The sequence below is a fragment of the Mustela nivalis genome, assembly GCF_964662115.1.
Source record: "Mustela nivalis genome assembly, chromosome: 8".
Taxonomy (NCBI): domain Eukaryota; kingdom Metazoa; phylum Chordata; class Mammalia; order Carnivora; family Mustelidae; genus Mustela; species Mustela nivalis.
Genome location: NC_139027.1, coordinates 117,422,948 through 117,436,826, shown reverse-complemented (window position 1 = coordinate 117,436,826; position 13,879 = coordinate 117,422,948). Strand labels below are relative to the sequence as shown.

Sequence of the window (13,879 nt, the reverse complement as noted above, 5' to 3'; positions counted from 1 at the left end):
AGGGCAGGTCACCTACCATTCTTGCCTCTTGGGTGAGCATCACAGACATCCTGTCCCTGCTATGGACTTTACAGAACTGCTGTGAGGAACAGATCAGGTCATGAACAAGAAAACATGTGAAAGAAAATAAAATATATGGGGAAGGGGGTGGATTATGGAAAGGGCCTGAGCAGGGGAAATCAAGGAGCCCAGCTTCTGCAGCTGGCTCTGCTGCTATTTTTTTAGGAGCTGGAACCCTGTAGTAAAGACCCATAACAATAGTGTTTTCAAAAAACAACTTATTTCTCCTTCATGTTAATGTATACTTGGCATGTAGCTTCACCAATCTCAGGAGACCCAGGTTCCTTCTATCTTGTTGTTCTGCCTTCTTACCACTTATGTTCCAAGATGGCTGCCCCACCTCCAGCCCTTCAGTCTACGTTCCAGTCAACAGAAGGAGGACAAGAGGAGGGGGCAGGAAGCCTCCTCCTTCCTTTTAAAGGCACAAACCAGAAATTGCACACCTCACTTCCATTCATATCCCATTGGCCAGGAATTGCATGGCCACACCTACTTGCGAGGGAGCCTGCAAATGTAGTCTTTTGCCATGTGTGAAAGGGAGAAGGGATATTGAGGGACACCTGCAATTTTTACTATAGTTGCTGACTTGTGGGGGCAATTTACATGTCCAGTGGAGCCATAGTTTCCTTGTTTGCAAATTCATTCATAACATAATACAATATAATATTGTTTTGTGTATTATTTTATATGTATCATATAATATATTTTGGCATATATATTATATAATATGATCTATTATGTATATTATATATTATATATCATGTGTATTATGTATCAAATATCTATTGTATATTATATAATATATAATCAATTACATAATATATATCAATTATATATTATATTGCATATATGTGTCATGCTTGTAGTGTGAAGAATGATTTTTGAACCACTTGATCGCTAATGGATCCTCTCACTAGCTGGACCACTGACCCCAGAGGTCTGGTGTGAGGTCTGTCTTGCTCACCACTAGGTACCTGCAGCATCCAGGGCAAAGTCTAGGACACGGAAGCCGTATTATTAGCAGCCCATGGATGATGAATGGGTGGCCATTCTGGCTTTTGTATTTGGTGAGGACATTTCTCCTCACTCAAGGGTTTAAGTTTTTCCCTTTATAGGCCTCCTGGATCCAGCACCCTTTGTCCCTGTGTGTCAACCCTTGCTGAGCCTGCGAAGTAAACTGTGCTGTGAGCCAGGATCTTGAAAGTGGGATTAAAAATAAATGAAAGTGCATCAAAACAAGTTAACCACAAGAAATGGCTTTCCAGGGTAATTGGGCATCCGTGCTAGAGGCGAAGGACAGAGTGTCAGACTCTAACTGCCAAATGGTCTTATCAACACCACTACTGTGTCAGGCAGAGAACCCACTGGGCCCGGCTTAAGACCTTCCATGACCCTCCACTCCTGGGAGACATGGAGCAAGACTGTCCCCATCAGGGACAGGTCAGGGAGAACAGGTTCGAGTTCCAGCCCTGCTGCTCACCTGCTGGGTGGATCCTAGGAAAATCCACAATGTTTTGAGCCTCAGTCCCCTCAAAGGTTAATAGTAGAAGCTACCTATTATCAACTATCAAGCATGGAAAACAAGGGTACCTACCTCACAGCACCCTTAGCATCTCCATAATTTTTTCACAGCGTGCCAAGCTCAAAGAAATACCAGAGGCTTGTTTATTAAGCAGCTAGGTTCAAACAACTTAATTAATAGTAGTTCGGCCAGTAACTGGCAGATGTCATTGTATCTCCCTCAGAACTGTAAAATATCTTGCGGTGTCTCTGTGAGTTTTCTGCAGTGTCTCAGGGTGCTGGGGCACATGGTTTGGGAACTGCAGCCATACGGTTTTGAGGACAAAACAGAGTTATGCATGTCAGGGGCTTAGCCTGATGCCTGGTCTAGAGTAGATCAAAGAATGCTGGTGGTCCTAAATCATCCTTCAACTGTCATTCTGAAATGACCATCTCTCTTGTTCTTTCTCTGTCTCCCAGCAATGCCATAGCAATTTTTTTCTGCCTCGGGCTCCTGCCATCTCCTCATTTCTGCTTGCCACCTTCCCCCGGGTCCCTCCATGCCCAGGGCCCCTCCTCACCTACCTTCCTTCCTGGTCTAGAATTGGGGCTCCCACTTCTCCACTCCTCCCTGACTCCACATGCTTGGCAGGATCTCTTTGCAGGTGGAGTGTGGGTCCCTGCCCTTTCACTTTGGGCTGCGCCATGTGATTCTCTGTCCAGTGGTGCACACCAAAGCGACAGTGTGGCATCTTGAGTCTAGACCTTAAGTGTTGCATGATTCCACCTGCTCTCTTATCCTTTGTCACTGCCAAGAGAAAAGCATGCTCAGTGATTCCAGGGGGAGCAGGGGCCCACAGAGAAGGCTCAGAGCTGCTGATCTGCAGACCATCTCAGTCAAGCGCAAAAAGAAGTACTTGCTGTTTGAAGGTATGGAGTTTTGGAGAGCTTTGTCACACAGTGTTCTGTGACAGTCTGACCTCCTCATCTGTTGGCAAATTCCCCTTCTCTGAGAGGAGATCTGATTGAGTCATTTGGTCACCACCCAGGACACAGGTCCTTTCACACTGTTTCATACCCACAAACTGTCCTGTCAGATGGTTGCCTCAGGCTGGGACACCACCTCTGACCCAGACAATTGTCCTATAATTACAGGATCATGTGACACACAGCCTGGTGACTTGACTGCAAGGAATGGTTTCTGGCCCCTCTGGTTAGGAGGCATATGCAGGTGGCAGATGAGAGTTTCTTGGACCCTCTCTGATTCTAAAGAGTGACCCTGGAACCAGGAGAAATTGCACACAAAATTTTCTCTGCATGTGGCAGAATCCGTCCCTGGCTGTAAACCCCCCAGGGGCTCAAGAAATGTGACATTTCTTACAACTCAGTTTGGTAACTATTTTGAGTCTCATCCTACCTAAGATGGAAAGGATGAGGCCCAAGTTCACATAGAAAGGTTGGTAGAGCTGGAGTTAGATCCCAGGTGTCCTGGCTTCCTGTAGGGACCCCTTTTCCTGCTTGGTGGATCACAGACTTGCCAAGAGCCCCAGCTCCCATCTCCAAGCTGGTGGCTGTGCCTCCTCATTCCACTGAGTGCTTGCTGGGGAGAATTCTGTACAGCACTTTCCTCCCACCGAGTACTAGTCTGCCTCCCTAGGTCCTGTACCCACTGCCCTAGCTCTGGGACTACTCTAAAGGTATGCTCTTTTTTTCTTTAATTTATAAACATTTGTTTTCATTTTTACTTCTGTGAATTCTGTTTAGTTCTTTTTTGAATCTGCCTTTTTAGTAAACTTTTCTCTTCTGTTTTTTAATTCTTTCTTTTATGAACTAAATTCTTTCCAAAGCACTTTGTTGTTATCTTCATCTGAAGTTGTTGGGAAAAGAGGGGCCTAACCCTGCTGTTGATGGTGTCTGCTGACTCTCACTTACGGTACATGATTCCCTTGTAATTCTGAATTCTGAATGCCTCTGTAGACGAGCTTTGTCTCTGGACCACTTGTGCAGCCTAGGTTGAGGGCAGGTCCCTCCAAAATGGGTTGAGTTGGTTTTACTGGTCCCCTCAGCTCTCTGTCTGGGATTACCGTGTTAATTCTTAGTTTGGGGTTCCTAGCTCATGTAGATAGAATAAATTATCTTAAACCCTATGTGGGAATAGATCCTATTTATTTCCATCATAATATTAATTTGATTATTGTTTGTTTGTTTCCATCCACTCCAATGTCCTCCAGGAAAGCGGGACCTGTGTCTCTCTGATTTGGGGCCATATCCGTGCCTAGAGCAGAACTTGGCACCTAATAGATACTGTATAACGGTTTATTGAAAGAGACAACTCAAATAATACCCGCTTCATAGTATGTTATGAAGAATAAATGGTGTGTCCGTTGGCCTGTGTTTGCCCAATTAAAAATGAGGTTTTATTGTCTCACAAAACAGGCAGATGCTCTTGATTCTGTGACTCAGTTGTTCTAATGTCTCTGCAGGGTTTTTTTGGCCCTTGTCTTGGGGTTGCAAGATGATTACTGTAGCTCCAGGCATCATGTTCACATTCCAGGCTGAGGGAAGGAGAAGGAAATTAGAGTATAGGAAGAGCTTCATTGACGTTTTTCCTTTTCTCAGGAAGGTGGGTTTCCCTGAAGTCTAACAACTAATTTCTGCTTTGTTCTCCTTGTCTAGAAATGGGTCGCAAGGACACCCCAGAAATTAGGGGACCTGGAAAGTGACTCTATGGTGAGGTGAGGAAGGAGGGAGGGGATTAGGGACACAGATGCGGTATCTGCCCCAAATGGGGTCCCGTATAGGTAAAGCACTGGAAGAAAACTAAGTCTTCAGAAAGGGACACCTATTCTTATAATTGTTAATTCACCATTAACATTTATATTATTACTATATTAATTTTATTATTAATATACTAATCTTATTATTAATATTATCATTGAAAGCTTTGCAATCACTATGATCCTGTTGGCAGCAGACTTTGGACTCTGGAGCCGCTGGGCACTGAGGTGCCCATACCCCAATGGTCTCCCTCCCTCTCTCCTTATTCTGTTCAAAGCACTGAAGCCCTTTAAAAAAAAAAAAAAACAAAAAAAAACACATTTTTCCACCGTAAGCCACATCCTGCTCTCGTTAACTCCATCCTCAGTGACTTAGCCAGACCCCGCTCCCTCCCGGAAGCAGGTAGGAGGCCGTATAAATCAAAGGTCCCTTGGGCCCATCAGCAGGTCAACGTCAACAGTTCCTCCAAGGACACTGAGATGAAAACAGAAGAGCCAACCGCAAGTCTTGGGCAGACCCTGGAGTGGCTGAGAAAGGAGTTGGTAAGGCTTTGCATTTCTTTTTACCTGATCGCTCCACCCCGTATCTTCCCAGGTTCCTTGGGACCCTCCCTTTTCGGACGCCCCGGCTGGGGCAGAGGCTGCAGCGAGGGTGTAGGTCCTGCGGCCCCCACCCTGCCACCCCGGGGATACCAGCCATAAGGCGCACAATGGCCGTCTCGGGGGCTGGGATAAGTAGGTCGTGGCCTACATAGGAGGCGGCTCTGGGTGCAGTAGCAGCCAGACTGGCCTTGGAATCACACCACGTCCTGGGAGTGCGCCCAGCTCTGCTGCTGTGTGGCCTCTGCCAGTGACCTTACCTCTGTGAGCCTCAGTTTCCTTACCATACAATGGGGATGACAGCAGGACCAACACTGCAGACATTATTTTACTAGTATGGGAAGGAGGCAGGTGTAATTCACTTCGTGTTCGCTTGGGTATCACCACCATTGCCCAGGACGACATGGAGCACACCCACTGTCCTAGCCCAGACCCTCTAGAAAGCAGATGCCCACACAAGGATTGGGGTACTAATGATTTATTTGGAGGGGCAGCCCAGATGGTGAGAGGGGAGGAAACAGGGAGTGACAGCAAAAGGTGGTGCCATGTGAGGCCACGTACCATGCCACTAAGCAGGCCACCACTTTGCAAGGGGCCTCGAGAGACCCGGCGCTCTTTCAGCAGCTGGTTTTCCTGGCCACAGGCTTCTCTGCAGGGATGGAAGGGGAGCTTCACCCTGGGGAGAGGGAAGAAGAGGAACTCTGCCTGCCCAGATCACTCCTGTCTTCTGTTCCCTGTGGTAGAGACCCACCCCATAGGCCTTAACTTTCCTGAATTTCTGGGTTATGTTACTTGGTCCCTTGGGGACTGCTCAAGAAGCCTAGCCTTAAGCCCCTCTTTGTACCATTTTCTCCAAGTCCAAAAATAGAGGGATGCCCCCCAAAGTGCATGGGGATAGCAGCCAAAAGAGAAAGAAGTGGTTCAGGGAACCTCAAAAAACACCCAGGGTTTGGATCCCAATAGGCCAGCCTCTCAGTCAGGGGAGAGACCCATGGGATTATCCAAAGACAACCTTTCTCGGTTGCCAGGTGACCCAGCTGGGACCCAGTCCTATCCTCACCCTAGTGGGTAGGGCTGACCCAGTAGGGCTTCTCATGGGACCAGGGGACTCCCGCAGCAGGAGGGACAGCTTCTCACAGTCCACAGGGATCCAGAGGCTGGACAGGGGTGTCCCTCATGCTCCCCTAAACAATGGGCTCCCACGCTGAGTCTGCTTGGTGCCTGAACCCAAAGGGCCAATATCCACCTGATAAGGTCTCTCTCTCTCTCACCACATGAAGAGGGAAAACAAGGCAGGGCTGGGGGAAGCCCACATAGGGCATAGGCTCCCAGGCTCAAGCACCTCCCTCCACATGATGCCAAGAGATGGGAGTCTTGAGTTTCCACTTATGGATGCCAGCTTGGACACTGCCCAGAAGAGCCCGTTTTATCCTCGATCACATGGGGTTTACTTGACTCCATAAGGGCACCTAAGCCCAGCCAAGAGGCTCCATTTGAATAACAGGGAAGGATCAATATTGGGCAGTGACTTTATGCAGGAGAAGGGACAAATCGGTAACACTGAACTACCATGGACCAAAATCCGATGTTCTCCCCTCCCTTATAAGATGGGGATCATGGAAGCCCAAAGACCTGGTGGGATCTAAAAGAGGGGAGAGAACTGCCACCATCTTGTGACAAGACAAACCAGTCTGATGGACTCAGTGGCACTCATTCAGAGGCAGGAAAGAACTTTCAGTACAGAACTTGAGCAAACTGAGCCAGAGCTCTCTCGCCCCGTGAGATGGGACACCGTGCCTCCTGGGGAAGCCAGTTTGCTCAGGGTTCACGGCCTTCAACTCCAAGGGCATGGAGTCTCCCACGTCCCTTACCACTGCTTCCCCGCTGGGTGCATTCTCACGAGCCTAGACCCAGAGCTGGCATTAAAGGTTGAAAGATAAAAATGTGTGGGAGGAAAACCCTAGAAGTGAGAAAACACAGACTTAATGTTTTCCCAAGAATTTGGGAAGGGGTGGCCCTGCTACCACACTCATTGCAGCCTGGGGAGCCCCCAGCATTCTCGGGAGGTGGTTCTCCCTCCTTCCATCTACTCTGTTGGATGGCCAGCTTCTGCTGGCGTGTAGGAAATGGCCTTTATCTTCACACCTGTGAAGTAATTAGTTTGTCATGAAAATAAAACGCTATTCTAGTGGGAAAATAATGTTAATAATTACCTCTGGAAAAACAGGCAGACAGAAGGGACACTGTTCCCAGAGGAGCCCCTGAGAAGCAGACTGAGTTGCTGGAGGGAGTGGGATGAGGTGGGGGAAACTTCCTCACAGGCCCTTTTGTAGCTTCTCAATATTGGATCATGTGTGAGAATTACTTAGTTGGAAAAAAAAAAAAAAAGATTTAACATCATATGATGTGAGTTATATCGACCAGTGTGGACAGAAGGACACATTTTTAGTGTTTACTTAATGCACTTAAAAAGAACAATGGTAAACTCTTTATGATAGAAAACTGCTGGATTCTCCTATCTGCTTCTGCATGCCATCAGATACCACAATACACATCATGTAGCTTCTGGAAAATTCCACTGAGGGCTCGTAAAAGTATAAAAGGGCAGAGAATATCTTAGTATTGTAATGAAAGTCGTTTTGACCTCCCTGGACCCCTAAATCTTTCTGGGATCCAAGGGTTCCCTGGGCCTTATGTTGAGGCTCACATAACATATTAACATACATTAATAATTTACAAAGGGCTCCTGCCTGCCAGTAGGGTGCACTCCACTTTATTTTAATATGAAGTCACTTTCACCTTATTCCTATAAAGCGATTTGTTTGTTGCAGTGAGAACTAAAGCATACAGTGAGGGTGTAAATAAGAATAACATTTGATGATGATGATGATGCTGAAAATGATCACAGGGCTTGTAGTTGAGCATCTCATATTTTAAAGATTTATTTATTTGAGAGAGAGTGTGTGAGTATGGGGGCAGAGGGAGAGGGAAGGAGAGAGAGAATCTCAAGCAGACTGCATGCTGAGCACAGAGCAGGATACAGGGCTCAATCCCATGACCCTAAGATCATGACCTGAACCCAAATCAAGAGTCTGAGTCCCAGCATACTGAGCCACCCAGGCGCCTGGAGCATCTCATATTTTAAAGCATAGACTGGCTCATTCAGTCCTCCTAAGAGCCTTGAAAGGTAAGTAGTTTGCTTTCCACTTTGCAGATAAAGAAACTGAGGCTTGGGTGGACACGCCTTCTGTGAGGCTGTGGGTCTGTCTCCAATGAGACAGTGATGGGAATAAGCTTTCTGGGAAACGCCCAGCCCCCTCCCGCTGATTCTCTCTCCTAGGCCGAGATGCAAGTTCAAGACCAGAGACTCCTGCTCACACTGAGGCATCTTCACAGTGTCCTGGAGGAGCTGCGCACTGAGAGTGCCCACTGGGAGGACTCCAGGTCCAGTGGAGGGACGTCCCCCGTCAGAGCTCGAGCAGGCTCTGAAGCCAGGGGTCATCCTCCCATCTCCACCAAGAGGCTCTCCCAGCTCCTCCAAGGGGTGGAGAGCAGACGAAACTCCCTCCCTTAACTGGCCGGGCCTGACCCCCCGGCTTGAACCTTCCCACCACTTGTCCAAACTTCGTGATGTTGCTGGGGGAGAGCACTGCAGTGGGAGTCAGGGAGCCAGGGCTCTGGGTTCTTCTCTGCGGTAATCCACGGTGTATTCCTAAACCTGTCACTCAACTCTTCTGTTGCTCCTCCGGGTTTTTGGTGAGGCACAAATAAGGTATCAGATGTTGACTTGCTTCTCAAACACTGCCCTCTGGCCAGCACCGGGACAGCGATCCCCTCAAGGTGATCATTAGAACAAAGAAAGAACGCAGTGTGTGCCCAGGATGTTTCCTGTTACTATGGTGAAAAACAGACCCCCGCCCCATTAGAGTGACTCCGCAATTGTTTTCTGTCTTCCCAGGAGGCCTCCCCTTTCCTCTGTCTGAAAGCCACAGACCCCATTACCAATCTGGCCCTACAGATGGGCATGTGACCAGGCCTGGCCAATAATAACTCGCGATCACCCTAACAACATGATTGGCCCAACCGGGGACCATGCGACTCAACAGAGCCAATCACAGCCCTTCTCTGGGATCCTTCTCTGGGATCCTGCTCTGTATGTTCTTGCCACTGGAGTTGCAAGGGCCACACGCACTTGCCGGGTGAAGAAGACCTGAGCGCAGTAGCAAGGAAAGAGAGGTGGAGGGAGGGCCGTGGAGAGCTGGGCAGAGAAGAAGGTGCTGGTTTCAGGCCCTAGTTCTGTGAGTTACTTCTGTATTCTTTCCAGTGACAGAAACCAGTATGTCCCACGACCGCCGTCCTCCGCCACACACACATTAGGTTTTGCTTAAGCCGACTTGAGAGGGGTTTCCCTCCTGTGCAACTGAAAGAATCGGGAGGAACACAATCCGGATGTTCAAAGATGCAAAGAGAAATGCTGAAGAAAAGGGCATTTTGCTCACTCAGGATTGACAGCAACAACTCTGCGACCGCAGACCCAGTCTGTTCTCAGTTGTGTGAGATGCTAGCCTCATCACTTTGACAGACTCTATCTGCCTAAGAGAGACTTTAAGTAAGACAGCCGAAAATTTAAAAAGCCTCATGTTAAGATGGTCCAGTTATTGGTAGGACTTTTGTTTTTGGAAAATCCACTTGCACGTTGTTAGAATATCATTTTTATGGCTTTGAAAAATTAAACCCATTGTATACAGGGGCAAAGAGGGGGGAAGAGTGTTATATGTACAATGTTTATAGTCAGATTAACCTGGGATTTTAATACAATATTTGATAATATAAAAAATATTTGTCCATCAATAGCTGAGTGGATAGACAGAATATGGTATATACATGAAATGGAATGCCGGTTGTTGAAAAGGAAGGAAATTCTGACATGTGCTACAACATGAGTGACCCTTGAAGACATGATGCTAAGTGCCAGGAGCCAGTCACAGAAGGACATTGTACGATTCCATTTATATGAGGCACCTGGAGTAGTCAAATCCATAGAAACAGAGAGTAGAAGCATGGTGGCCAGGAGCTCAGGGAGGGGACAATGGGGGGAGTTGGTGTCTAAAGGTAACATTGACCTTATGCTACGTTTTATCACAGCTAAAAATAAATACTTAAAAAAAAATACCTGTTCTGTGATGCTGGGACTGGGACCCCAAAAACCACATTTCTGTGTTAACCAGCTGCTCTGGGTTAGACTTTGTGAGTCTTTGCCAACAAGTAGGGTGAGGCTAGAGGGACACCGCAGGGCTAGAGCAGAGAGAAAGAACTTGCTTTTTCATCTCAGTTCTTGGCTGCTGCTGTGGGCCCCAGGTCCTGGGAGCACCAGCCAGGAGGGCTTCTTCTCACAGCAGCTCTTCCCTTCTCAAGGTTCTAGATCCCAGCCCCGAAGGGCCCTTCTTCCAAAGCCAGAGACACCAGCTCCAGATGGTCTGAGCCTCCATCCTTAAAGCCTGGTTTTTGCTACATCTGGACCTTCTCGGGTGGGCGAGACATGAGCCCCAATTGAGGAGAGTGCCCTTCTCAGATATCTGAAGTTTACTTCCCACGGCTCCTCCACTGTTTCTAAGTGTTAATAATTTCAGTTGCTTTTCTTTTTATCCTCAGCCCTGGCGCTACCTTCATTCTATCTTCGAGTTCTTTTTATAACCCTTCAGTCACCTAGTTAACAACTTTATACCTAGTTAGGATTTTTTTTAAATTTTTATTTTATTTTATTTTATTTTATTTTATTTTATTTTATTTTATTTTATTGAGAGTGAGCGCACATATGAGCAAGAGCGGAGCTGTGTGTGGTGGGGTTGGGGGGAATGCAGACAATCTCAAGCAGACCCCTCTGAGTGTGGAGCTCGACACAGGGCTCAATCTCATCACCTTGAGATTGTGACCTGAGCCAAAACCAAGAGTTGGATGCTTAACCGACTGAGCCACCTAGGCACCCCAACAATTCTTTACGTTAAATTTTCTCCCTTAAATAACTGAAGTGGCTTCTGTCTCCTGCCTGTTTCTGACTGACACAGCTCTGGATAGTCCTACCAGTGTTGTTGGAATCACTAATGTCTATGTCCCTTGGTGCACAGGAACACGAGTTTCTCTAGGGCATGTAACGGAGGGTTGAACTGGAGGTAGTTGAATGCTTAAGTTTACAAGAAACCTGTTGTCCAGAGTGGGACACTCCCACTCTCAAAAGCAGTGTCTCAGAGTCCCTGTTGCTCCACATTCTCACCAACACTTGGCGTTATCAATCTTCATTGTTGCCAAGAGAGTGGGTGTAAAATGGTATCACAGTGTGATCTTAACGTGAATGCTTCTGATTATAAACGTGGTTGTCACCCTGAATTCTCATTCCAGCTCCACCATTTATTTACCTTATTTTTGTTAAGATTTTATTGATTTATTTTTGAGAGAGAGCAACAGAGAGTGAGCACAAGCAGGGGGAGTGGCAGGCAGAGGAAGAGGCTCCCCATTGAGCAAGGAGTCCCATTAAAGACTTGATCCCAGAACCCCAAGATCATGACCTGAGCAAAAGGCAGACGCTTCACTGATTGAGCCACCAAGGCATCCCGATTTATTTTTTTCAATTAGTCCCTCAAACTCTCTGAGCCTCAGTTATCTCATTTGGGGGGGGGGGCTAATATCTGCCTCCTGAGATGATTGTACAAATTAAATGAAAAATGCATAGAAATCACTTGACCCAGCACTTGGCATTGGAAAGGCTAATAAATGGTAACTTGTCGTTACTGTTGTGAAATTATGTACTGATTTGCGAAACTGTGACTATTACAGACAGACAAGCTTGTTAGCAGCCATCGTGGAGTGAGATATCTGCCCGGCCATGTAAAGCAAAGGATACTGGTCTGCCATGCCCAAGCCCAATGTCAGCTACCAGCACCCACCACCCCTCCCAGCTTCCCACAGCTGGGCCCCCAGACCAAAAGCCCCTGCCAAGTGTCCCTCTACCAATCTAGGAAGATAGACCTGGGACCCCTGAGCCTGTCTCCTCTGCTAGGGTATTTGTTGTTCTCCAAGAACCCATATCTGGAACCAAGGTTCAGCTCCTGATGCTCAGTCAGAGCAAACTCAGCCCAAGCTTAGTGGGGCATGGAGGCTTGGAGTGGAAGTGGCACCTTCAGCATGGGTTCTTAGAGGGCTGGGCTGGAAATCATGTATGTTCAGAACAGACCAAGCAGAGGGAGCTTGGGACCATGGTTTCAGAAAGGGAAATCCAGTATTTTCTCTGCTAAAGCAGCAGAACAAGACTATACACCCAAGCCTCACATCCAAGAGTGAGGAGGGGATGGGACAGAGATGTGAAAAAAAAAAAAAAAAAAAAAGACAAGGTTGGAAGCTAAAAAATGAGGAGCAAAAGGAAGAACCATTCAGGATGTGATAGCCAGGGCAGGTTAGGACAGACGGCTCAGGACTTCCACCATGACTGATGAGAAATGATCAGAGGCTCACATTTTGTGTAGTGCCAGCTTCCAGTCCTGGGCTTGGTGTGACACCATGCAGGGCCCTGTGTTCTCGTGGGCCACAGACTGTCCCCAAGCTTAAAACAATGACAATCATTTTACTATTGCAAAAAACCCGTCCTTATTATAGTAGATCATATTGCCCACATTTCTGGAGATTGGCGGGGCTTGGCTGGTGGCCCTTGCCGCAGGTCCCCCAGGTGGATACAGTCAGATGGTGGCTGTCCCTTATTCGTGTGCCTGGCAGTGGCTACTGGCTGTTGCCGGGGACCTCACATGCGGCTGCCAGCTGGAACATCTACATGGGCCGCCTCCACGTGGCCTCACAGAGTGGTGGCTGGTGCCAGGAGCAAGCATCCAAGCAGTCAGGAGGTAGCTCTATGGCCTTTATGACACAGCTTCAGAAGTCACACCGTGTGTCACCACTCTGCATTCCTTGCAGAAGTCAGACACTAAGACTAGCTCATATTCAAGAGGAAGAGAATTCAACTCCGCCTCTTGAGTGGAGGGCATAAAGAGTTGGCAGTCATGATTTAAAACCAGCACACCAGAAGGGCCAGAGATCTTTCTAGAGGAGCATGGACTGCAAGGACCAGGCACTGAGGCGGGGCTTGCGGTAAAGACAGGCAGCATGATAGGAGAGGGAGAACGTCCTTACCGTCCAGGAGCAAAAACTCTTGGCAGTGGAGGATATACCTGGGTCTACAAGAGTTCACTCTGTTGTCCCCAGTTTTCCAGTGCCACAACGTGGTACTGACAGGTGGGCTCAGCTCTGCTGCTATGATAGACCCTGGCATCTCAGTGTCCACTTCTTGCTCACACCACGTGTGCAGGCAGGTTGGGGAATGTGCTCTGGCTCAGGGACCCAGCCACCATCCAGGATGTCAAGGGATGTCACAGCAGGTGAGATACACCTGGAGAGTCAGTCACTGGCTCTTTGACGCATCAGCCAAGAAGGGATAGATGTCCCTTCTGCCCACAGCCCAGTGGCTAGACTTGGTCATGTGGTCTGTCCCAGCAAAAGGCTGGGACTGGTAGGGAGTGGATGGGGATCGCCCCCTCGCCCCTCCACCCCAGACACACGTCCATTCTCTCTCCACAGATCAGCTGTCCACCCTGTCAGAGCCAGTCCTCATTGGTCTCTCATCAGAAGCTCCTTGGGCACGGGTTCGAAATGCTGACACCTGGGTGCCGTCCTGGCCTGCTGAGTCTGAGCTGCTGAGTGGGGGCCTGGGGACGGAGTCTGCATGCCCCTACCTGCTGCTCCACCACCCAGCGCAAGTCTGAGAACCAAGGCTATATCCTGGTTCTACCTTGTGCCTTCCGCTTCCCGTGACTATGCCTCCTGGGATTTACTTTCTGGTCTTCCTTCTGCATCATTTCAGTCTCCACTGTGACGGCAAAAAGATTTGCCCTCCTGCTACA

At 48.1% G+C, this 13,879-nt stretch overlaps 1 protein-coding gene across 1 annotated transcript; it reads left to right on the top strand.

The window, feature by feature from the left end:
- The first annotated feature begins 4,652 nt into the window (after window positions 1-4,652).
- LOC309871060 (uncharacterized protein C20orf202) lies at window positions 4,653-10,641 on the top strand. Its single transcript, XM_082743756.1, has 2 exons — window positions 4,653-4,880; window positions 8,278-10,641. Exons 1-2 carry the CDS (start codon window positions 4,818-4,820, stop codon window positions 8,509-8,511), a joined length of 297 nt encoding a protein of 98 aa, XP_082599882.1. The 5' UTR covers window positions 4,653-4,817; the 3' UTR covers window positions 8,512-10,641.
- Window positions 10,642-13,879: the final 3,238 nt, after the last annotated feature.

Coding starts and splice junctions, on each gene's coding strand:
- LOC309871060 (XM_082743756.1), top strand. CDS start 4,818: ATGAAAACAGAAGAGCCAACCGCAAGTCTTGGGCAGACCCTGGAGTGG. Junction 4,881..8,277: donor AGTGGCTGAGAAAGGAGTTG/GTAAGGCTTTGC, acceptor TCTCTCTCCTAG/GCCGAGATGCAAGTTCAAGA.